At 35.9% G+C, this 26328-nt stretch overlaps 1 protein-coding gene across 7 annotated transcripts in view; it reads right to left on the bottom strand.

Annotated features, from left to right (window-relative positions):
• SLC9B2 (solute carrier family 9 member B2) overlaps positions 1 to 26217 on the bottom strand; it is a 41723-nt gene extending 15506 nt beyond the window's left edge. For 3 of the 7 annotated variants that reach the window (XM_017647525.3, XM_017647529.3, XM_017647531.3), the window contains exons 1-7: positions 26046 to 26180; positions 15156 to 15287; positions 14315 to 14495; positions 9546 to 9716; positions 3798 to 3940; positions 2822 to 2949; positions 1359 to 1534 (exon numbers count right to left, since the gene is read on the bottom strand). In XM_017647525.3, the coding sequence (XP_017503014.3) occupies positions 1359 to 1534; positions 2822 to 2949; positions 3798 to 3940; positions 9546 to 9716; positions 14315 to 14495; positions 15156 to 15242 (886 nt within the window). In that variant the 5' untranslated portion in view covers positions 15243 to 15287; positions 26046 to 26180. Of the gene's footprint in view, positions 1 to 1358; positions 1535 to 2821; positions 2950 to 3797; positions 3941 to 9545; positions 9717 to 14314; positions 14496 to 15155; positions 15288 to 23377; positions 23511 to 26003 lie in introns of all 7 variants that reach the window. The other 4 variants (XM_073237228.1, XM_073237227.1, XM_017647528.3 and 1 more) reach the window with 4 other exon arrangements.
• Positions 26218 to 26328: the final 111 nt, after the last annotated feature.

Raw genomic sequence — 26328 nt, 5'->3', positions numbered from 1 at the left:
TAGTTTCACTCTGATATAGTAAGGTAATTAAAAAAAAAAAAGACTTCTTGAGCCCCATCTCTAAAAAGTCTGATTCAGTAATCCTGACAGGGCTTGGGATCTACATTTTGAAGATGCTCCAAGGTAGCTGTTATCCAAAAGGTCTAAGGACCACACTTAGTGGGGCAGGCAGAAGGAATGTAGCATTGTTGCCTGGGGAGGCTCTCAAGCTGCCCGTGGCTTCTTTCATTCCCAATTAAAAAATTAATTAATTGGTTTAAGGTAATGCCCACATAAGAATATTTTACAAAACTCCCCAGAAAATTCTAGTGTGAAGCTGAGGCTGAGCACCATTGTTTTAAAGGGATACATTAGGAAAGCAGTAAGAACATGAGTTTGGACAGGTAGAGTAGAGTTAAAATAAAAACAAGAAGGTAGATTTGACCTAAGCAGTAATAGGGAATCCTCTCTGAATCCTGAGCAGAACGTAATATTATGAAAGCCATGTTTTGATAAGATTAACTTACCAGAGAAACACACCAGGGACTAAATGTAAGGCAACTCTGGGGCAATAGAAAGAGGTGAGGTTCTAGGTCATCAGCATAAATCATATATAATCATAAAATGGGAGGATAACTACAGGGGGTTGGAGAGACTGAGAGTACATGACTTTCTAAGGAGATGTGGTCCCACTACATAATCTGAAGCTAGGCTTAGGCTACAATTACATTTTGTCAACCATATGAAATTACAAATCTTACCTCGCAATCTTGGACATAGATTTAAAAATGAACTTAAAACTTGTGCTGTGCCAAAGCAGAGTAAAGGTGCTAAATAATGGTGGGAGGGGGGAATACTTTAAATTCTTTTGTCACCATTTAAAACAAAGCATGTCCATATCAATACTTGGTGTTAATAAGATAACCCATTTAAATTATTGCTGTTATTACCCATAAAATGTTAAAGATGAAAGAGCACAAACTGTTCCTATTTTAGAAGAGTTCCTTCCACTTGGACTGTTCTTCATCATTTGCACTCATTGAAGAAACTACTCAGCCCTGTGTGAAGTGTCCAAGATTAAACTTTCCTGGAAGGCTCTATGCAAAAGCTGTTCTAGTCTTTTTTTAAACTTTGATACTCTGCATCCCCCTGTAATGCACTTTCCAGATTACTTGAGCAGTTTCTGTCTAGAGGTGAAAGGCAGAAAGATAGGAAGCACCTGGTCCCTCTTTAGGTATAGAACTAATTCTTGGAGTTGATTTCTCTATATTAATTTGTCTTAATCAATCATCAAGCAAATATGCCATGCTTGTACTATGTATCATAATCTATGCCTCTAGAGAGCAGGAGAACAGCACAGTGTGAACTGATCAGTTTACCTGTGGAGAAGGCCACACCCAAGCATGTATTGAAGCCAGTGATGGCCAGAATGTCATCGAAGCTGCCTGCAGCCATAAGTAAGGTCGGGACGCCTTTTTCAACACCATAGCCTCCGCCCTGCAGAAGCAGCATTGAAGGCACCACGACAGCTGGAGATACAGCACCTAGAACAAAGCTAAGAAGGCAGCGCTTGAGACTTTTTGATAGTTATCTTACTTATTATTATCATAATTGAAATGATAATAATCTCTGTTCTTTAAAGGCTGCACTTTAGACCACTATGGTCTTTCAAATGGCAGCGAAGCATCCAACAAGACACATACACACATACAAGTTCTACAGAACACTTTTTCAATGTGTGGCCATGGACAACCTGTATTGGAACTACTTAGGTTGCCTAAAAAAAAGAAAAATAAATATAGTACAGAAGACCCAATGGGGTTATGCCCCAGGAATTTTTTTTTTAACTAAATATTCATGGTATGAGCTTTGAAAAACACAGCCAGGGATCTTTTGAACCGGAACTCAGTGATGTTAGGCCTTCTGTCAGGATTTGGTATGTAAAATAAGACAACAGATGAAAGAAGTCCATAGTAACAGTAACAATGATACTACTAATAGCAATAGTAATGGCAGGAAGCATTTTTACTGCTCACTATGTGCCAAGCACAACTTTAAGCACTTTACATATATTAACAAATTTAATCCTCACAACAAATCTATGAGGTGACTTTAATCATTATCTTTGTTTTGCAAATGAGGAAACTGAGGCACAGATAGATTGCATAATATTCCAAAGATCACATACTGGAAAGTCACAAAATTGGGATTTAGATCCAGGCAGTATAGCTCCAGAGTCTTAACCAAGAGAAATTAGAGCTTCTTACTTCTTGCCTACTTATTTGTACTAAATTCTAAGTACTTCCATATTTATTTAGTTCTCGTGGTTTTTAACCACAAGAAGTAAATACAAAGTGGAAGGAAGAGTCAGCACAACTGCCTAATCATAATAGTCTGGTGACAAAAGAAGGAGGAAAACAATGCTAGGTGTTGATTGCTGCTGATATATTAATTATACTTTTGTACACTGAGACCCAGCATACTTTGGGGGAGATCTGTCATCTCTCTCTCATCAGCATGGATCAGGTATAAGTAAAAGACCATTACTTCTCCAAAAGTTTAAATTATAATCACTATAATTTAATAAATAAAATAAAATATAAATATAAAAAATAATAAATAAAATATAATTAAAATAAAATATAATCACTATAATTTATAAAAGTTTAAATTATAATCACTATATACTATATTTTGAAGTTATACTATTAAGGTTATGCTGGAATATCTATGCTGTACTTTCTAATATTCTTAAAAAATGCTACAATGCATTCTCTTGCATGAAATCAGAGAAAGCCCTAATCATCTGTGCATATTTTCATATGATAAAGAAAATAATTACCCCAGTATAAATCCCCATTGCCATGGTAAACCCATTAGGAAGTGGGCAAGAAGAGCAGATGTGCATGCCTCCACAAGACAAGGACCCATGGATAACCTTACACAAACACCCTTCAACTTCTTCAGAGCCTGAAATATAAAAATAAACATACTAAAATAATTCCTAACGACATGCAGAGATTATGATATTAAATGCTTTTTTTTGCAGTGTTCAGACCATGTCTGGATCATCATGACTCTTCCAGGTAATAAATTTTATTGAAGAGACATTTCAGTGTTCTGTTTTAGAAATAGCTTATTTAGTCTTCATAGCAACCCTATGATATGGGTAACATTATTATTTCTACTTTCTGGATGTCCTTTTTTAAAAAAGGTGAAGTTAAAATAATTTCCTCAAGATCATCAAGTTAGTGAGTCAAGGAATTAGGTTTGAACCCAGGCAGGCTGCTTCCAGGGTTTGGGCTTGTAATTCCCACATTAGCTGATTTACTTCTCTCAGTGTTAGGTTTACAGTTTGGGGCACCAGAGTGAGGTTGAAAACCTGCATCCTTAAGAATATTCATTTCTGCATTCAAAAACATATGCATAAAAAAGAATTAAAAACAGGCTTACTTGAGACTCATTCTATGTAATAGGCAGTTTCCTGAGTTAGGTCTAAACACTTATATAGAGCTTAGTACACAAAAATTTGATGTCTTTTCTCATGACTATTATTTATAATTATGGCCTATACATCTTTCAAAGAAAAGGAGAGCCTTTATTCTTGGTGCCATCCCCAGCAATAACTCCATCTTCCTCCAAGAAAGACTGTGGGAAAATCTTCCGGGGAGTTCTGTACAAAATGAATTCCATTCTCTTCTTGAGAATGTCATGCAAAGTGCACGTATACATTTCCTAAAGCTCTTAATCATTCTAAAAACTTGCAATATTGGAAGAGTGACATTCTGATTCAATAATTAGGAATTTTCACTTTATACCTTTGAATCAAGCCCAAGGCCAGCACGAACCAATATGATAGACAAGGCTATGCTTCTCAACGTGGAAGACCACTTGTGCTTGATCTGTATGTTATCATTGATGACAGGGATGTTTCTTATGAGAAACCCAGCAAGCAGCATGCCTGAAATAGAAAAGCCAAACAGTCTTAGGGGTTTTCAAACATGGAAAAATATTTGTTAGCACTTAAGGTGTGAAAGAGACTACCTTATAATCCCAGGAACCACTACCTTTCTGCTTAGTCCTTAGATTAATTTAGGTTAAACTTTTAATGAAAAAATCAAAATAATAAATCAGAGGAGCTAGGACACACTTCAATATGCACATAAAAATGATACATTAGAATAGTTAGTGATTCTATATCATCTTACTATGTTGATGGACAGTGATCACACTGGAGGGGGTGAGGACTTGATAATATGGGTAAATGTTAAAATACTGTTGTGTATTTGAAACCAACATAAGACTGTATATCAATGATACTTTAATTTAAAAAAAGACACATTAGAATAATTAATAATTCCTAAATAACTGAACCTGAAAGGGAGAGAGAAGATGCAGTATTTAAATAGAAAGGGTGATCAGTTTTAAAGGTAAAATGTCTTAGTATGATGCCCAACTGAGTCACCACTTTGTGCACAAAGAGCAAACAGCCCCTGAAATTATTTGCTATGTCATATTACCAGAGGTATCAATAAGTAACTACATGGGCACTATTTTTTCCTTCAAACCAGGTAATTTAATAAAAAACATGTAACCTGTTTTGCAAAGGCTTAGAAGTGAATTAAGATAAAACGGACATTTCTACACGTTAGCTGGTGTCTCTTCTTTCACTCAGCCATTCAACATTTGTCACATGCCGTTAGTATTTTAGACCTTTAATATTAGAGACATAATAATAAAAAAAAATCAGCGCTATTCCTTGATAAACATTCAGCCTTTAGAGGAGCAAGATAAACTGACAATCTCAATTTTATGGAAGCATGAGGAGGTGTTGTGTGAACTGAGGCAGGAAGTGTGAGTCAGAGAGGTCCAGAGAAGGGAAGAAGGAGCTGAGGAGTGAGAAGTTCCTGTAAGAGACAGCAATTTCTTCCAAAGCATGAAGAGGAAGTGTGATGCATTCTGGGAACTGCAAGTAGAGTGTGATTGAAGAAGCTAAAGTTTGTGAGAGAATCTTGCCCTTATTGATGCCACATGTCCAAAGAGAAAAACTTCTCCATCAGACACTGAGGCTTCTACCGTCCTTTCTTCTCCAGAAGTACCCTCTTCTCACCATGTCCTGGTAAACACCACATGTTAAATGACTAAATAAATTTACTAACGTTAGGCTGTTTTGCATGTAAACTGTGAGAATAGAGATGAATTACAAGTACAGCTTTTTGTGACTTGCTTCATACACTGTTAGGCAAGGAAGCATCATTTACAGACATTTTTCATCATTGCCTTTAATTTGGAGGTTTCCAAATTCTAAATTCTACAGTCATGGTCTTTCTAGACTTTTTGAAAGTACGAACTTGCCTACAATAGCTGTTTTTAAAAGAATAATGATAAAGAATAATACGTGCCCATGGTTAAAAAAAAAAAATCACTGACAAGTGTAAAGTGACAAGTACATGCCCCACCTAAGCTACAACTTTCAATGTTCATTCCCAAAAGATTTTCATTGTTAAGGATTTTATGTGCCTTTCCAGAAAGTTTCTATACATATTAAATTAGCATGCCTCTGTGCGTGTGTGTGTGTGTGTGTGTGTCTGTGTATATGTGTGTGCACCTCCTCTTTTGTGTTGGACACAAATGGAAGCACATTTATACCGTTGTACAATTCCCCCTCCCCCACTTAACAATATATCCTGGACATATCCCCAGTGAAGCACATACATGTTTGCCTTATTTTATAATAGTTGCAATAGTATCTCACTGTTTGGATGTGCCATAATTTTGGGGCCAATTAATGGACTTTAAGGAACTTCTCAGATTTTTCATTACAGAGCTGCAGTGAGCCTCCTCACCATAGGTGCTACCAATACCCACTACACACTGGACCCTGACAATACCTTCTGATACAGAGGTGAGCTAGATCAACACGGGCCTCATCTACATGGAGCTTATGTATCTGTAAGTTTGTGCAAGTATATCCTTGGATAATTCTTAGCAGTGGAAATGTTAAGCCCTGGGGTACAGGTATATATATATATCAAAAATATCAATAAATCGTGAGCTAAAAATGTTGCACTAATCTTACATTTCATTAATATGTCAATAGTTTTTTTTTACTGAAACTTCAAATATAGATTTACACCAGTCTTAGATGAATTATAGCATGTAACCACCTGAAATCAAAAGGAATAATAATCTAACAAGAACTCAAAAATATGCTAAGTTTCTTTACTTTAGAGTTTTAGGAGGGATGAGGGAGCATTTTTTGTTCCCCAAAATCAATGTGGAAACAATTTCCATGGGACACTGTTTCTTTGCCAATGGACTAGGTTGATGAGGCCACCTGATTTTGATTTGGCAGGTGTCCCCTTCTTGCCTCTAAGGTCATGGGGACTCTTCGTGGTGGAGGAAAGAACAATTTCCTTGATAGAGGAGTATTTTTTTCTTCATTTGTATTATGGAAAAAAATTTAAAAATATGCAAAAATTATTATTACATGGCCAATCTTATTTCATCTACTCCCAAGTTATTTTGAAGTAAATCATGATTGAAAAAAATTTCCACAATACAAATAAAGAAATAGAGGAATAGTAGTTATCTATCAAGGAAGATGTTCTTTCCTCTACAACCAAGGGAGTCCCCATGGGCTTAGAGGCAAGAAGGGGCCACCAGCCAAATCAAAGCCGGGTGGCCTCATCAACCCAGGTCATTGGCAAAGGACACAGTGTCCCTTAGAAAAGGTTTTCTTATTGATTTGGGGAATAACAAATGTTTCTTCATCCCCCAGCTCCAGAAATTATTTCAATGAACTCTTAAAAATATAAAATAGGCAACCATCACACATATTCTGTCTCAGGGCTTCTATATGGAGTCAGATGATGTTTCAGTTTTGGATAGTGGCTCCCAGTACTATAAGAACTGGTAGACATTTTTCTCTATCACAAATACAACATTATAAGAAGGGGTGGTGAGATACATCATGTATGTGACCTTTCAGAATGATTTCAGGTGCCTCAGGAGATTTCATATGATCACAAAGCCCAAGGCTGTATCACCTGCTAACGTGGCATATTTTGCTTGTGGCAAAAATAGACATGGGATTTAAAACAGAAGGATGAGGTATAAAAGGCATTTATAGGGAGTCTAGTACAGTAGTCTCAACTTAGTTTGCATATTAGAATCACTTGAGAAAAATCCTGAGACCCATGGCATAGGCCACACCAATTAATTCAGAATCTCTGGAGTATGACACAGGTGTCAGCTTTTTAAAAAATTCGGAGATGATTCCTATGTGCAGTCAGGTTTGAAAACTTACCAATTTTGCTATGGAAAAAGTGATCTTTGAGCTTATAAGAAATGCAGAATCTCAGATCCCATTCACAGATCTACTTAATTAGAATCCACATTTTAATAAGATCCCAGGGTCATTCCTCTGCACAATCAAGTTTGAGAAGCACTGAGTTAGATACAGGGGTGTAGATACATTTCTCTGCACAATCAAGTTTGAGAAGCACTGAGTTAGATACAGGGGTGTAGATACAGTGAAGGTTCCTACGGCCAGGATTCTTACCTGGCCCTGGTTTGGCTTGCTCACTACACACGTGTGGGCAATACGTTGTAATTGACTTTATATAAAGAGCTCCACCCAGTGCTCTGAGCGGCTTGGGTGCAAGGCTTCAGAAGGGCAGAGATGAGGCTGGTGGTGGTAGCACCAAGGACAGAGACTGAGACAGCTGCAGGGATGGAGAGGCCCAGGGGCAGAGACCGGTATGATGCATGCAGACTAGCTCTGAGTAGACAGGGTTCTAGTGATTGACCTGCCACTGTGGAAATAAAGTTGGGTATAAATCCTTTCACCCCAAGAATAGTCCACTTGTCATTTTTTCGGTCTCATTGAATCCATAGTGAACTTGTCCAAGGTTGAAACCGATTGGCAAGACAAGGGGGTAGCAAATATTTTCTGGCACAGACCAGAGAGGAGACATTTTAGCCTTTATGGGCTGCATAATCTCTTCTACAACATCTCAACCTGATAGTGCCAAAGTAGCCACAGACAATACATAAATGAACAAGCATGGGCATGTTCCAGTAATCTTAGTTACAAAAAGAGGTGGTTTGCCAACCCTTTACCATACCATACGTGCACATTTAGAAACAAATCACCTTAACATTTATTCAGTTCTTCATAGAATAAAAACCACTCATGACAAATAATTATGAATTAAGCAAAGTAACTAGCTTTACTCAATATATATTGAAATATATATTGAGAAATAGTGCACAGTAAGATTTAAATAATCCTACTTCTTTTTATATTTAGCTTCAACTACTGATGACGAATTCAAAAGCAAATAATTTTGGTCTATTTTAACCATCCTGATTGTCCTCACCAATGTAGTATAACAAAACATTCTTATTCAGGAAATGTGTGAGAATATATATGCACATGTAAAAGGTATGTGATTTTTAAATAAAACTTAGTGATTTATAAATCTGTTAGAAATGGACACAAAATACCTTCTGCGGTATACTGAAAGCGATAAATTGAAATTTTGTAATATGGAATTCTTTAAAGAAGTATTAAAAGATATAATGCCTAGTTTAAAGACTAATTTCACATACATGTTTGGGCAGTTATGACGGTCTCTGGAAAAATATTTTTGGCTAACTTTTTTAACAACCATGATAATACAATATATCCTATGGTGTGCTGGTAAGTGCTTAACAAGTGGGTCCCTCATAAGTGTGCACTTTATATATGTAAAATATATATCACAAGTTTGTATAGCATACCAAGGATGTATAGAATACAATTTACAGATACACAACAATCATCACTGTAAGTCCCATATAGCCAACTGATTCTTAGATGCTTTCATTGCTGAACTCTTGCACCTATAACCTACTGTAGTTGCATTTCAATCATGAGTTGACAAAATCAGGCTACAAATAAATGCTTGACCACTATCTGGTTTTGCAAAGAAGTCACTCACATCACTGATGAGCAAGTAAAGTACCACCATGAATGCTGGTTGATATTTTTGTTTTTGTTAATGAATAAGATGAAAATGAAATAATGACAATGCCAGTGTCAAAACTTCACTTGTTTGTCTAGTATGGTGCGAGTAACTTACAATATATCAAGCCCTGATTTGTAGCATTTGCTGACTTCTGTCTTTTAAATACTTTCACCATGGCCAATGTTGAGCTATTAACATGATGTCACTGAATGTGGCATTGGGAAGAGAGAGCCAGTGGCACACCATTATATATTATTTCCACTAACAAGGGCATAAATAAGGGAAAAACATAGTAAAATAATTAGGAAGTAAGCACTTTTGATTATGTACTGCTCTTGTTTTTAATGCAAATTATTTAATTACAAGTATATACAATTTAATGTTTAATAATCACTGAGCTTAGTGGCTCACTGAACTCAAAATCTAACAATTGGCTTTGGCTTTGACACAGCAAATACAGAAATATTTTATATATATTATCTCCCAAAGTTTTCCAAACTACTTGTCAGAATATGATTTATGTGAAGAAGACAGGAAGTGTTTAGCACTTACCGAGAAGAGGAGGCAGCGGAGGTAATGTAGGTAGCTTAATGAGCCCCAAAAGTTTACCTCCAATGACGGCACAGTAGAATAGGACTATAATTCCAAACAGATTTCCTCCAGGAAGACATTCACTCCCAGTAATTGACCAAACTACAGCCCACAGAAGAACAACGATGACAACTGAAACAAATCAGGACAACGAGTTTCTACCAATTGTCATATGCATGCAGGTTTTAATGGACATTTAATATGTGTAACATAATTTAATAAACATTTGTAACCTAATATAAATACATAGACTTTAATAAAAACACTTGTAGTCTAAAAATTTTATAATCTTAATATCTATTGTATATTTAATAATACAATCTAAAAATTTTTTAAGTAAATATTGAATACATATACAAATATTTATAACCATATGAAAGTTTTTAGGAACAACTCAGTAATTACAAGTCATCTTAAGAAATAGGATATTACCAGTGACTTTGAGCCCTCTTGAGTGCCTCTCCTAATCCTTATATCCTCCATCTCTTTTCACACTGCCAGAAGGAGCTACTATCTTGAATATTTTTTACCAATTCTGTTATATTTCTTTATTTTACCATAAATATTTACTAGTTAATAAAAAGAAAAACAACTGCTATCTTTACCCTTTACAGGTACATGAGAATACTTGAAAAGTACATTGCAGTATTTTGAATTGAACATTATTAGTTTCTTTTCTATAATCAGTGCTTAAAATTACCCAAATACTTACCTTTTTAAAAAAAATCATCATTTCTTAAGGTATCTCAAACCTTTCATCTGGGACAATTATTTTGTTGCCTGAAGTATTTCCTTTAGGAGAGGCATTTCTGTTAGAATGTAAAATATGTTTCCCTGTTTGAAAACCTTGTGATCTATAGAACTGTACACTGAAAACTGAAAGGCTCATGGGGGACACAGAATTGGACAGACCATTCAAAATTCAAACCTTGTGACCAAAGCACAAACAAAAACAATAATTGTAATAAAAGTACTGGCAGTTAAATCACTGACATTTATATCTTACACTGTCACTTTCTTGCTGACTTAAACCCTGGGACCACACTTACTACTTCTGAGAACACTTGCTTTAGAGGGCCATTTCATCAAAAACCTGACCCAGATTGTAGCCTTCTCCAGCAATCAGATGGTGCTGCTGCTGATTGGTTTTCTTTAGGTGAAGGAAAGTGCTGGCACCTTCTTCACCTGTACTGTCAGCTTCTTTATTCACATGTGGTTTCATTAGAAAGCTTAATGTGATGGCAAGTGGGAAGTCTTTGAAGCCCCTAAACCAGCAACTAACAGGCTGAAAAGAAAGCACTTCCACAAGCAGTTCAGATTTTTAAAAGGTCCTCATCTTTAATTGTAAGAAACCATATACCTGATTTTTTTTTCAATTCACTTTGTACTTACTTGCTATTGCTTGCTGGTGGCAAAACATTAATGTGCCAGGAAAAACTGGGTACACAAAAATGCAAATGCCATGTTATGCTGACACAGTTCCCTATTTACCATCACATATGAACGAATTCATGGTACAGAAACACTCTGTAGCAAAGCATGTTCTATTTCTCATGAGGATCTGTTACTAGTAAATTCTTAAGTTTTATTTGTCTGGAATTATCTTTCTCATTCTTAAGCCATAGCTTTTCTAATAAGGTACACAATTCTAAGTTGAGAGTTACTTTCAGTTGATTGGATATACTACTTCTTGGTCCTCTGGCTTTTATTGTTGTTTTTAAGTCTGATTTCAGCTCTTCTAGGGAATTCTTTTTCTTTGGCTTTTCTTAAGAGCTTTTTTCTTTGGTTTTCTGCAATTACAGTGTGATTTTCTAAGGTATGGCTTCTTTTTGGTTTACTTAGAATTTGTTTTCCATCAATTCTGGAAAACTTTGTCTTTATTTCTTCAACTATTTCTTCTTGTCCATCCTTCCTATTCTCTTTTTCTGGAACGATTAGCCAGTCACACTCCCTTCTCCATATGGCTAACTCTAGATTTGTATTTTCCATCTTTGTGTGTGCTGTATGGTAAATTAGGTCTTAAGATCTGTTTTCTAGTTCACAAATTTTCTTTTCACTGAATCTGCTGCCAAATCTATTCACTGAATTTTAACTTTCAATTACTGTACTAGATCTTTCTTCCAGAAGTTCAATTTGGTTATTAAAATCTCTTTATAAAGTTACTTGTTTCTACTCACACTCTATTTTCCAATGATGGAGATTTTTGAAATCTGTTCCTTGTGCATACTGTGATTTTCACTTTGGTGTTTTTGGTGACAGTGAGCTCTTCCTCGGACCTTGTCTTTGGGAATTGTTAGAGCCTTAGGTTGAATGTGTTTTCACAGATAGGATTTGAATTTACTTTTCCCATGCATTTAGCAGCTTACAATCCAGGACCACTTTTATATATATTTTCAGTTTGAGTTTGTGTGTGTGTCTGTGTGTGAGAATCTGAAGCAAAAACCAGCATGAAGTTAATACATTTTTGGTGGAGATTCTCCCTTTTCCCTAGCCAGCACTTCAGTTTTGATAGATTCAGTTGCAGGCTCCCTTTGTGGGGCAGGTTTATTTCAAATTCACAATTGTATTGCATTCCAACTTAGGGTGGGTGAGGAAGTATGATTTCTCTTATAATACTTCTCCCAACCTGGCATTATCTAGCATAGCTTCCTATATATTCATGGTTCTCAAAATTGAAGTTCATTGGTGTTTTGAAGAAAGCCTCCAGAGTGAAAGCCAGCTTGACTGCTTATTTATTTATCCAACTTATACTTTGTTTTTGGTCTGAATGACTTTGTTTTCTAGATAGATAAAAAGTATATTTAAAAAAACTTAATATATTTATTTCAGATGTTTTCATTGTCATAAGTGAGATGATTATTCATTTTTTTACCATATTGCTAGAGATCAAATCTAGTGTCCCATTTTTTAAACCCTTAGAGAACTGTTCCAGATTTTCTAGGCTTATGATGCTATTGCTAGGGGCTGAAATTTCAATGCAAGTATAGGAGGTGTGATAGGAAAACAGGAATTTCCAGCTACCAAATTTTACTTTATCACAGCATAAACCCGATTATACACTAAATTCAGAAAGACAGAATTAAGAGTTTTCTACTTCAAGACCACTTTCTTTCTTTAAACCTCTAATTGACACTTCCTTTCTCATATTCAAAATGCAATTCTAAATACATGGTAAATGTATATTTATAAGGTTTCTCTAAATTACATTTAATTCAGTTAATAATTTATTTCCACTTATGATTTTGGAAAATCATACTTCCACATGTTAGATTTACCTCTTAAGAAGTAAAGTATACCGAATGGGCATAGGAAGGAGTATGGAGGGAAAAAGCAGTCTTGTAAGCATCAGGAACAGAAGTACAGGAAAACAAGTGAAGAGGTGTTTATATATAGTGAGTCCCCACTTCTCAGGCAGCCTTATGGACAATGATTATAGAATTTTAAAATATGAGTCTCTAAATCACATCATTCATGAATACCCTTTCCTTAATTCAATCTGTATCTGCTTTACTATAAATGTTTTAACTATAAATGTGCCATAATTTGAATAGTGAAAGCTTAAAAAAAAATAAAGGACAGAAAACGTATTAGTATCTGTTGCCTTATTAATTAGTATGTATTTTGGAACCTGGTTTTTCTGTGTTTTCAATAAAGCTTGAGTTTTTTTCTCATACTAGTTTAGAAACTTGCCTAATTTCATTAAAAACATATCAAGAGCCTAGAGTATAATATTATACTTGACTTCCATTGCCCCAGTTGAGGATGGTAAAAATGTCTTTCAGAGATCACATATGGAGTATTACTATAAAGAAGTCAGTCTAATTTTTTAGTTAACATAACTCCTAGGTACAATGTTACATTCTTCAACATAATTATTTTGGGAGGTTATATATTTATTCCAATAATGCTATCATTCCTAAACATGATTTTTGAAATTTAAAATTTGCCTTTGGAGACAATTTTTAAACACCTTCTTTTCCCTTCTATACTACACATCCTTCAATATACACAATACACACACATACTCTTCCTTTTTGAACAAAAAACTGCATTACTGAATTTGAATATCAATTTATTCATCAAATTGATATCAGAATATTTGGCTGCCTCCAAAAACCAAATCCATTCCTAAAAGACAAATATATCCCTGCCTTAACAATATCCAAAATAGTGCTGAGAAAAATTTCCAAAAGAAAATCCCCAAAATGTTTCAAGTGATAGCAGCCCTATTGGAATAAGTTAAATTAGAAACCCAAATCATTATTTATAAAATGATGGATTCATTTGGAAGTATAAATGCAGTTGTGTTGGCTCAAACATTAGTTGCATTACTTAACAGTAATAAGAACGAACATTTATGTAGTGTTTCTCTGTTTACAAGTCACTTCCCAATCATTTTACTCATTGGAGCCTTAATGTAATTTTGTGAAATTGCTCAGATAGAGAAAAGGAAAATGTCCTTGATCTTTTCTTTTTTCTTCTTCCTGCTAGCTGGAATGGTGGTGACAGTGCTCTTAGAAGCTCCATGCTGAAGATGGTGGAGTCCTGTCAGCCTGGAACTCTGACCGGAGCAGAGCTACCTACCACTGTGAATTGTTCACCTAGTCATTTTTATGCGTAAAAGAAGTAAATTACATTTTTGTCCTTTAAACCAAATTATTTAGAAATATCTAATTACGATAACTATCTTTTATGCTCTGTTTCAGAATTCATCCCTACAATTTACATACCATTTGTTATTAATCTATCCAGCAAACCATGTGGAGGACAAGCAAAATTTTGTCTTAGTTTTTGCCAAATATTTGATTTAGTTGGTATTTCTTGTAGCTTTTTTCCACTGTTATTCAGTAGGTTACTTCCTTCTGTTGGTTCATTTTCACCTGTATCTTTGGGGTTCATAACTGTTTCCTCCTGTGTTTAAAGCAATTAAAAAATCCTTAAAAATGTGTATGTGCTGTACATTTTTATAGTTACTGAAACATCACATCATAAATTAAGTTCTCAGTGCTAGAATCAAGGCTAATTACAGGGGAAATGCAAAGCTTTATTACTAGTTAATCAGCAAATACTTGGAACAAGAAATATGTTAGGAATATTTACCACTGAGTCACTACGTGTAGCATTACAAATACTTGAGTCACATAAAATTTCATTATGTTTCGTAATACTGGTTTTAACTAGACTTTAAGATATGATTCAAAGCAATAGTAAATACATCAAAGTGGCTCAGAAAAAGATATCTATGGTAAAAATGAATTCATATTCATTTATCTACTTGAATTTAAGCAATAAAAAGATAGAAGGAACCAGAATTATTCAAGAGCTCAGAATGGGAAAACAAAGCATTTCACAAGCTCTCCATTTTCCCAGTCTCATGTAGGATAGGCTGCTAATGACTATCTGGGAAAACTGGCAGTCACACCTACTGTATGAGTTTGGGGATTAAGGATAGGAAGAATTGCTGAGTGACAGAGAATGAAGGGAAAACAATTTTATCAGAGATTTGGAAATACATACAGTCCCTTACTTAAGGATACCGTTAGGATGTTCTACATTTGATCACAGATTTACCTGTGTTTCCTGATATGTAGAGGCGTGATTCCACTCTGCGGATGGTTCTGAATCTTCACATTTAATTGTTTTATCTTTATCCCCCATAATTTATAATTGAGAGTAAGATGATAGAAGGAAGAGGAACAAGATCTGTTTTGATGGAAAAACAGTATAGACAGATATAGAACAAATTGAGATTTAAATGAATTAAACAGAAATTTGGGCAATTTAAATGAATGAGTTGTATTTTTTTTCACTTATAACTCTAAATGGCTAAGTATTTTAAATTAGATTATTCTTAACTTTCAATTGTTAATCTTTCCTTTCATTACAATATATTATCCTAATCTTATCTTTTTACCTCTCTTGAAAATGCCCTAGTTGACCACATCTTTATATGATTTCCTTTCTACCCTGTTTTTTCAATTTATACTTCAAATATTCCAAGCAATATTACTGTTAAACTGTCCTCTCTAGTGGGCTAACTTAATGAAGCTGGAAAGCTTCAGGCATTTCCAATGTTGATATTAGGAAATGAGTCACCGAAGAGAAAACTATGTATTCCATTATTTTCAGAGAAACTATAGAGTCACTAGTTTCTGCTTGGTTCTTGTTTCTAAAAAATACAGCAACATTGAGTAGTAACAATGTCTAGACACGGTGATTAGTGTTATGGCAGTCTGCTAGTAGTCATGCTGGGTAATTCAAAGACTACCTAGAGTCATTCTTTGCATCTGTGTACTTACAGTATACCATGAAAAATAAACTTATTAAAGTAACTAAAAAACCTAACGGGCAGACATATATGTAGGCTCTATAAACACCCTCTCCAATTTCTTCTCCCTTGGCTTCCCATGTTATATAAACTGAAAAGCCGAAATTCTCCAATTCCTAACCATTTTTGCAGCTAGAGGTGGCCATGTGTCACAGATCTGTTATGAGATACAAACGGGAGTCCCTGGGGAGGGCTTTCATTCCCCAAACAGTAAGGCAAGGCCTTTCAAGGATCACACTGATTGCTCTTTGCCCTCTAATATTTCCCTTTCTCCTTCCTAGAAGGTAGATACACTACCTGGAGAGCCAGCAGCCATCTTTCAACCATGAGAATAAAAAGCCCTATACTAAGGAGAGTCGATAAATAAAATAGGAGACAGCTCTTTGACAGCATCCTTGAGTTGCTGCATCAGTCATGGATGCCAAACTTTGAAGTAATTGTTTAAACCACTATTAGGCAAGATTTCTTTTTACTAGTAGCCAAACTTAAAAGAGAAAATCATATGAGAGAAGGGAAAAATCTATTTCAACAAATATGTCTGTTCTAATATGTGCCAGGCACTATGCTAGGCCATATAAACAAGGGTTAATTAGACAGGATCCCTGCCTCAAGGAACCATTTTCTGTTTAACAAAATGCCAAGATGTTTGCATTTAAAATTTCAAAGAAAATTATATCCTTTCTTACACTACTATCACCATCACCACCACCACCACGACCACCACCATTTTTGTTCCTTCCCAAACACAATGTTGGCCAGAGTAGCACTTCAAAAAAACCAGTTTTATTTTTATATAACAAATACATGTGTGTATATATATATATATATATATATATATATATATATAGCTATATATATATGCCTACATATAATTTTTATAATTAAACACTCTAAGATTTAGACTCATGGTGAGAAAGAACAGCATTTTGACAGGAAAATAAAACCCTTGTCTTAAAGACCAGAGACATGAAAGCCAGTGGGGTTCAACGAAACTGTTTTAATATGTGGTGGGAGACTACCAGTATTGAAGCTGGAGAGTTAGGATATCATATCCCAAACCATGGCCCTTGGGCTTCCCCTCTATAGAGAATGACTCCCCAGTGTAGTAGGTGATGAAGTTTGCTGGCTCTGGAGTCTGAAGTCTTCTGGGTCTGAAGTCTAGCTCCATTATATGCCAAATATTTAAATCTCTTTGTAACTAATTCCTCATTTATAAAATGCAGAAGAGTAGTTCCAACTAGGCACTTGGTAAGCATTTAATAGTGTTGGTTATTAGCCACTGGTATTCCTTCTCCCTAATTATCTCTCAGATTTTTTTTGTTTTCCCTATTAAGCTGGACAATGTCTCCTCAATCTTGAAGATTTACAACTTAATCTCATTGATTTTCTTTGATGATGCTTTTTTACCTCTTTCAAGCCCAGCTTCTTGATTAGGTGACTGTAACACTCACCACTCTCATTTCTTCACCTGTCCCATTAGTAGAATTACACAGAAACTTTTGGGCAGTGTCACTAGAATCACCTAATTTATCAAACCCTCAAAATCAGCCAATTCTGCCACTTATGAAGAATTTTTTAAATAAACAAGTATAAATGATTATTTCTAGTAAACATAAACTTATTGGCTAAAATGAAGCCTTGAGAATTTATTTTATTAATGTTACTCTGGCCCTTTTTAACACAAAAAAATCAAAACTTGACATGTTGCATATAGCTTATGCTGTTCGTAGGAATTTATGTACTTTTGTGTTCCAAAAAAATTTCCCTATTTTCCTATATTCTCCACCAAGGACCCCAAAGTAGTTATTTGGGCTCAGAGAAATGCTGCAGAGAGAAAAGGTAAAATAAAACACTAGTTTTTAAATTAAGTCCAATATAACAATTTATAACTGGTCAGTTCTGCTTGTTTATTCTCTACACTGTTTCCATTTCCAAAAGAACATTTAAACCACCATCTCACTTCAGGAATTCATTTAAATTTAGGAAGATCACAAAAATGTAACCCTTATTTAAAGCAACCATGTTCGTAGCATTTACTGTTCATAGTCACTGAATCTTGAAATGACGATAGTATATCCCCTGCTAATAAGGCAGTTTTGACAAAAAAAATCAGAAAATATTCAAAAATGACCTTTGAAGGGGCATAAGAAAGGTGAAATACATTAAAAAGTAGAAAGTTTATACTCCTTATTTATAGAGAAGATATCAATGCCTCACTCAGAGCCCATTAAATCTTACTTTGAAAACAATTCAAATGACTTTGCTCATCTGGTTTCCTCAGATGTTATAAATTAAAATGTAGAGGGACCTGGCCACTAAGGGAACTCTTTCCCTGGTCACATTGACTGTTGCAGGCATGAGCTTGTGACCCACACCTGGCCACTGAGAGTCAGCTTTAAGATGTTAACTGAAACCCCTGGAGAACAGCTTTCTTCCAGTTGTGTTGCTAGGCCCAGATTTGCTACTGACAATAGCTGTGATATACAAGAAAAGCTTTCCAAAGAATGATGTGACAAAAGAGTTAAGACTTGTGTGATGTGACAAAGACTTACTGGTAAGTCAATAAATTTCTTACAAGTTTGAGCTAGGTTTCTGTCACTTGCCATCAAATGAATCCACAGTGAGAACCTTCACACCTGAATTGGCCCTGAAGGAACCCTTCTATAATAAAGACTTTTATAAAGGTAATTTTATACCTTGAAGAAAATGAAAAGAAAAAAATGATGTGGTGTTATTTTCTGTTTTTAAAGGCACTAAAGTATATATTATGATTAGAGATGTAAAGAGTGTCAAAATAAATAAAAATTTGGTATTCAGTTAAGTCAATTATCCAGAAATTAATTTAAGTGAAATGCGTTGTTTTTCATCAATGCTGGTGCAATGAAATACTGTGGTTAATATATCTCAATTATTTCTTCACTGTGTTTACAGAAGTCTTCAAAAATCTTCAAGAGAGCTTCAAGAGAACTACTAAGAGCCAATCTGAAAAAAATAAAGAATTGATTTGAGATGTTGTGTATTTTTAATAGAATCACAGTTTAATAGAATAACAAAAGTTGGAAAGGTCTTTAGTAATTACCTGGTCCAAGCTCATTAATATTCAAATGAGAAAACTAAATCCTAAAGAAGCTAAATAACTTTTTCTACTAACAAGTGAATATCAGCTAAGCCTCATACTAAACTGTATAAAAATTTGTGAAATTACATAGTTCTTTATCTTTGACTTCATGTCATTTCTACCAAATCAACTGCACTATATTTTTATACTTTCACTCAAAAATTTTACAATCCCACTCATATATACCCCTGGTTTACTGTAAGTTTGAAAATACATTCCACAATAAGTTTAAAAATACACAGAAGAAAATATTTTTATTTTCTATTGTGTTAATTTCAGCTTACTCTTGCCCATTGTTACAAATATTATAGTTTATTATAAACAAAAAATTTTTCTAGTCCATTTAGGCTGCACAACACTAGTGACAAATTAGAACTATAAATTTTATTCTACTTTCATGATACATATTATTTACATATTCTGAATTACTAGTTAACCAGTAAAATGACACCTTATCATTTCAATATGTCTTAAGATTTTAAGAATTAAGGAGTTTTTCTTTTTAAAAATTTCAATTAAACTGTGATATTTTGAGAGATTTTTGTGTATCAAAAAATGATTCTGAGAACTAGGAGGCAAGGTATATTTAGATTAACACTAAAGTGCTTATCTACAAAAGTAACAGTTTTTTCTGCTTCTCAATGAAGATACTGCATTTTTCAGACTGATACACAACCTATAAATCACATTAGAAAAATATTTAACCTGAGTCAAATGGTGAAATTTTATAGATTTCATAAACTCAGTAAATAATGGGAATGTATCAGAGTTCTGTTACTCAAATACAGATTACAACAGAAGAATAACGTATGACTTAAGCCAAGGGATGTGGTGGCTATGAATGTTGTGACTGGCAACTTGCTTGTAGGTTGACTGCCCATTTGCATGTATTTTCTAAAAACATATGCAGAAGCTGTTGTCCACTCATGTCTCTCTTTAGCATTCCTAGTATATAGAATTTCCTACAGACTGATCCACACACTTAGAAATTTTCTTATTTTAACTTGGGCTTTATTTTCCAGAATTAGGCACATGTCCATGAAAATCATGGAGTTGTGGACCTGAAAGGAACAGTCTTCTTAGTCTTTGCTCCAAACTTGGAAAAAACTGTAGATAAAGAATAACGGATTGAAATATGAGCAGTTACGTGTACCATGTATGTACATAAATGGAAAAAAGTCTGTTAGCAGTAGTTGCCTTGGGGGAAGAAATGGAATTGGGGCTGTTGGAATTTCATTTTTATTCTCTGTACTTGTGTAATGCAAAGATTTTTACAATAAAAGGTTTTCTTATGCAATCCAAAATACATTTAAAAAGAACACTGCAATTCTTAAAGCCTTAGAGAAAAGAAAATGATACAGCTTTCCTTAGCAATAATATTTTTCATAGGTAGAATTTGGTAATTTGACTTATGGTAACTGAATCCCACCTACCACAATTTACAGTTAAATTTTGTTTTTCTGATTTTCGAAGAAGATGGGAAACTCCCTAGCATCTTCTATAGCAGTTTTCCAATATTTTAAAGCCAAAAATCTTTCATCAAATGAAGCCAAATTCAACAAATGGGATATATAAAGGGGGGCAGTGGGCACCCTGTCCCCTCACCCACCTGTTCCTCCTGGCATGTGAGGCACACTTTGAAATCATTTCTGTAAGTATGCTTTCATATACAGAGATGTTTGTTAAACCAGCCTTTCCTTTTTCAGATTATCTTAGTAATCTAAATGTTTAAAAATGTTTTCTGTAAAATTCCAGAGGAAATAAAAGAACTGTCAATTTATAAATGCTCATAGCTCTTGACCAAGTAAAATATGCTTACTGTTATCAACTGAATTACTGCTAAAAGATCATTACATGGATAAAGCCTGGTTATTCTTGTTATATTTTTTTTGTCTGTGACACGGACAGGAAGAGATTTAATGGGGTAATCTTACTGAGAATTTCCATATATGTCTAGAGTACGCTATGTGCTGTATTCATATATTTGAGAGAGCATCTCCATGATTGTTCACTAAGTACTGTTTAATGATTATAATAAAAATCTCTTACCTTTGGCATTCATCCACTCATGTATTCAAAGTGTAGGTTCCCACACTGATACAATATTTCTATATAGAACATACAGAAAGCTTCTAGTTTCTGAATTCTCCTAATCAACTGATCTAATGCTCACTTCCCCAAGGAGAACTACCCAGGCAGTGAGGAATTCAGATCAAGTGAAGAGGAGGCCTTAAAACTTCCTTGACAATTAATTACTGAAATGACTAAGAATATTTCCCTAAATGAGAATGACCTTTCCTGAAAATGTTAGGTGTGCCAACCACATGAGACCAAGTTATCAAAGGAAAATAACTGCTCTTCTCTTTGGCTAATTGATACAGTAATGTGGTTGAATCATCATGAAGTAAAATATCTCATAGTAATGAGATATGAATAAAAGAAAATTACCTTTAGGGAAGAAGGGACCCAATACTTACTCCTCTCCTTCCTAATCTCTCTCCCCACCAAGGATAAATATATTTAATTGAAAGTTTAAAATACTCCTAAAAAAAAATACTACTCGTAGTCCTACTAAAATCAGAATCTCCAGAGACAGAACGTCTCCAAGTGTGGCAGTATGACTTACTATCATTCTAACAGCCATTGCTCAGCTATGCCAGTGGGTCCATTCCCCACCCCCAGGGATAAATTATCATTAGTCTAAATCAATCAATCAATCATTAGTCTAAATGACAGTCTAAAATATCATTAGTCTAAACCATTCCTCTTTGCCAGCTTTTGGTTTAGGACTGAGCATGATTCATTTCTTGCCAATGAAGTTTGTGGGCAGGGCCTTCCTAATAAATCCTAGTATCTTTCCTAATAAAAAGACAGACAGGCAAGAGAACACTCTACTCTTTTTATGTTTTGAATTGTGTGTGTATGTGTATGTGCAGTGGGGGATGGAGCTGTGGATGGGAACTTTAGCAGCCGTCATTAACCCATGAAGAAAAAGTCAAGATCAGCTCAGGGACAGCAACCTATACCCTGAGATCAATGGGCCACTGAACAAACCCTGGATCCACTTGCCTTCAGATATCTTGTTGTGTAAGAAAACTAAACTTGTATTTTTGAAGGCAATTTTGGCTGAATATCTTATTACTTGCAGCCAAAAGCATACTAACCAATACAATAGGTGATTCTGATGCAGAGCCAGCTCTGAGCTGCTCTGCTGAGCAGCATTGATGAGGACCCTGGTGTCCCCTATCTTCGTGACATGTGCAAAATCTTCACAGAGGATGAACAATCAGAGCACTGTCTTTGTGTTGATATTTCTCAAAAACGTCCAGAAAACATTTTAGTAGCTAAAAATTAGTACCAATTTTAACGCCATTCTTTTAGTTAATAGAAATTATCTAGAGTGTAAGGTTATATATTTTCCCTATCCCTGAAGCTCAGTTGTAGTATTTGAATATTCAATAAAAAAGTTGGGCTTATAAACATTTGATTGTTTTCTATATTGCTACTCATGAAACAAATAAAAACAACAAAACACCACTCCATCACTGAGTTTCTTCATTTGCTTCCTCTACTTGGTAAAATTTTACTAGTCACCTCAGTTAGTATTTCCTAACTTCACATAGACTAATTCTGTCTTTTTCCCTCTGAGGACTCATGCATTCAACAAACATATTGCCATATCTAGCCCCTGTGCTGGGGATTCAACAGTGAACAGTCTGACAGGGTTCCTGCACTCAAAGATTGCAACCTCGTCAGAGAGAGAATGATAAATCATCCTCAAACAACCATAATGAAGTGTGATAAGCTTAAATCACCGGCATGTGAGAGAACAACCCTCTACATTCACAATCAGTGAAGCTCATCAGACTTTTATTAGTTTTCTATGGTGTGTAAAATACAAGAGATATAAAAAGACAACTGAGATACAGTCTCTGTTCTTTAAGGTAGAGATAAAGACTGATATGTGTTCAACAAATCAGTTTACTCTGCTGCCTGGGCACACATATAGTTCACATTCCCCAGCTTCTCTTTCAAGTCAGTGTGGCAAGTCACTGACGTCTTGCCAATGGGAGGTGGGCATAAATGATGTATGCTACCTCCATTATTCATCCCATACAATCTTCTACGTAACCTCTCTTTTCCTGCTCATTGCCTGGAAACTAAGAACTTCAAGGTCTTAGGGGATGACAAAGCCATAATATAAAAGAAAAGTGTGGGTTTCTGAATCACTGAGTAGAAAGCTACCAGCTGAACACCTAATTGGACTTTACAAAAGTGAGAAATAAGCTTCTACTGTGTTAAGTTACCGAGATTTTGGAGGTTATCTGATATTGCAGCTAGTGTTACCTTAAAGTAGTTTAATTATGATGTGAGAAGTGCAGGATAGAGTTAAACAGAAGAGAAGAGGTACTTCCCTGCTTCACTAGGGTCAAGCAATACTTGAATCAAGCCTTGAAACGTGGCTTAGTCTTGTGGAGACCTGTATAGGCAGAGGAACCACATGATTAAAGGATGAGAGGTGAATCGGAAGGCAGATGTTGGGAATTCTGTGCACATCTATATTAGAGCATAATCTGCAAGATGTGGAACAGTCAGAAAGTGGGAGATGAAAACACTGAGTGTACATCCTGGGTCACTGCCTCCTATTTGGGCCATTTTAGATAAGTTACTCGACCAGTCTGGATAATTTTCTTCATCTATAAAATAGTGATAATGCCTATGTCACAGAAAATTTAAAGGGTACTAAGAACATCACAGAGTCCCAATAAGTCTCCTCAGTAATTATCTTCCTTTTATAAGATTTTCCTGTTAAAAGAAGCATACATGTGCTATATACTAAAGAGCACAGACAAGGGACATTGGTCAATTCAAACCTTTTAGTCCTTCATATAAACCACAGAAAAATAAATTAACAGATTTCTAAAAAGGTAGATGGCTTTTATTATTGACAAGATATACATAATAACTTTATAAGACTGTTAAAATTTCTTTAGAACTTAGTATAATTGTACTTTCCTTAACATATGACACATAACTACAAAATACTGAGAACACTCCCTCATTACACAAGTACATATATAGGCAGCTCCATTTTCCCACATACTGTGCTCACAGGCTTTGTGTGAAAAAGACATAAAATCCTTTCTTCCCCAGAGGAAAATTCTGTTCTATATATTGGGGTTTGCATACAGACCAAGAATCAGCAGCCTACCAATTACCAGTAAGTAGTTGGCCATGAGCCAGATATTCAACCATCTGTTGCTACAGAACATATTATTTTACGTTACACTTGCAGAGGAAGAGACTCCAGAGATAGTCTAGCCTATGCATAACAAACTCAAAACCTTCAGGGACCAAACTCAAATGCAGGGGTCTGTAACAACTGGAAAGGGCAGAGCCCAACTAAAGGCATTCAACTCACTGCAAACCTTTGGATCTGATCTCATATTTTCATTTCCCAACTAAAGAGACAAAAGAGATTAGGTTTAGGTGTCTCTTAGAGGCTACATAGCAAACATTAATCAGTCAGTGTGGAAAACAGAAACCACTCCAGGTATTTTAAGCAGAAAAGGATTTTATACAGGGAATTAAGTGAATTGTTGAACAGCTAAATTGTTGACACGGCTAGAAGTGCAAGATCTAGGCTGGGCCTCCAGGAATGACTTCTAGAGCACTAGGAACTGAATCATCAAAGAATGCACTATTTTTCCCACAAGCAGGAGGCCCCACAGGAACAATGGAGTTCAAGAATACCACTGTAGCTGTGACTCCAAGAAGCTGGGATCTGGAAGCTGCCTGGGCAGGGTAACACAGAATATGTTTACCACCTCCCTCAACTGCTTCTTGCCATCCATAGGGCTGGTGATGCAACAAAACAATGCTGACAGCACTGCTGGAAGTCCCTCCCAACATCCACAATTCTGGAGACTGGCCACTGGCATCTCCTGGACTTCCTTGACAAAAGAAGACAGCTAAAAATAGCAGGTAGCTGGCCTCAGCTGTACTCCTGCTCCAAAATGTCAGGCAAGTCATATACCTGTCAGACCCTAATTTTACATCTGTAACTAGACGAAAGGGAGTCTGAGAAATGTTCTTAGCTTTCCAGTTTCTCTAGCACTACTTTTGGTGTAGGTCCCAGGACTCAGACCTGTATCACTGATTGTTCCACATACTCTGTAATACCTTCAATGGAAATGCTTAAAAAATAAAAAAGGCAAAAATCTAGTCAAAAGAGTTATAATTCTAAGGACCTTAGCATGGTAGAAAATGTTATGTTTTTGCTCACATCATTTTTGTAGCATGAATCATACTACCTAATTACATGTTAGGTATATTCTGATCCATTGAATTTTGAGCTACTGGATAGCAGAAACTGTATTTAGTTCATATTTATATCTCCTGTCCCCATGCCTACTTAGACCAGAGAAGACACCAGGTATTTGCTAATTTGACATATTTCATTCTTGACTTAGAAACAGTAAACCCGAATTCCATGAGAGTACTTTGTATTAGTAATAATGTCAGGTGGAGACCCTATTATACATAGAGTGGGGAAATGGGGTTTTAGTCTTTTGGTGAAAACAGGTTGGCCTGGCCACGTAAGATACCGAGTCTCTTTATGCACTGGCGTTGCCGATTTCTCGATGCTCCCATCAAGAGAGCTCCCATTGGGAAATGGTGGCTTCCTGCTATTAACTGTTTTAGGACAACAAATCACACCAGAGTCTAGAGTGAGAAAATAAGGTTAAGTAAAAAGGGCCACAGACTAAATCGTGCACTCTTGAGCAGGGGTATATATTCTCCAGTCAATAGCATCCGAGGGATTTTAGCAGCATCCGAGGGTTTTTAGCAGCATCCGATGTTTGAGGAGCACCTCTGGTTGATCTGATAACCAAAAAACCAACCAAACAACAAGAACCCACGCCGACAACTAATCACAGTAAACACACACAGTCCACACACAGCTTACTACCTTAAAAGGCAGGGCCCTTAGCGTTCTCCTAGGGTTGCTCACCTCGGGGTGCCTGGCGCCGGCACCCTCCTCCGCTCAGCAGGTCAGCATATGCGCTGTAACATCTGCGAGGGAGTCCGGTACAGCCCCCGCCGCGTTCCGCGCGGCCATCGCCTCTGCAGGGCGGGACGATGCTTTCATTGCAGCTGGCGGGGCGCCGGGCGCGTGGCCGCATGCGCGCCGGGCGCTCTCCGGAGGGAGGGAGCCGCGGGCGAGCGCTGCGGCGGTCCCGGCACCGCGCACGCTCAGGGCTTTGCGCGGCGCCGAGTGCGCGGCATCGGGCGCG

The sequence above is a fragment of the Manis javanica genome, chromosome 5 (assembly GCF_040802235.1).
Source record: "Manis javanica isolate MJ-LG chromosome 5, MJ_LKY, whole genome shotgun sequence".
NCBI lineage: Eukaryota > Metazoa > Chordata > Mammalia > Pholidota > Manidae > Manis > Manis javanica.
The sequence above is the reverse complement of the archived record's forward strand: the minus strand, read 5'-3'. Positions and strand labels throughout refer to the sequence as shown.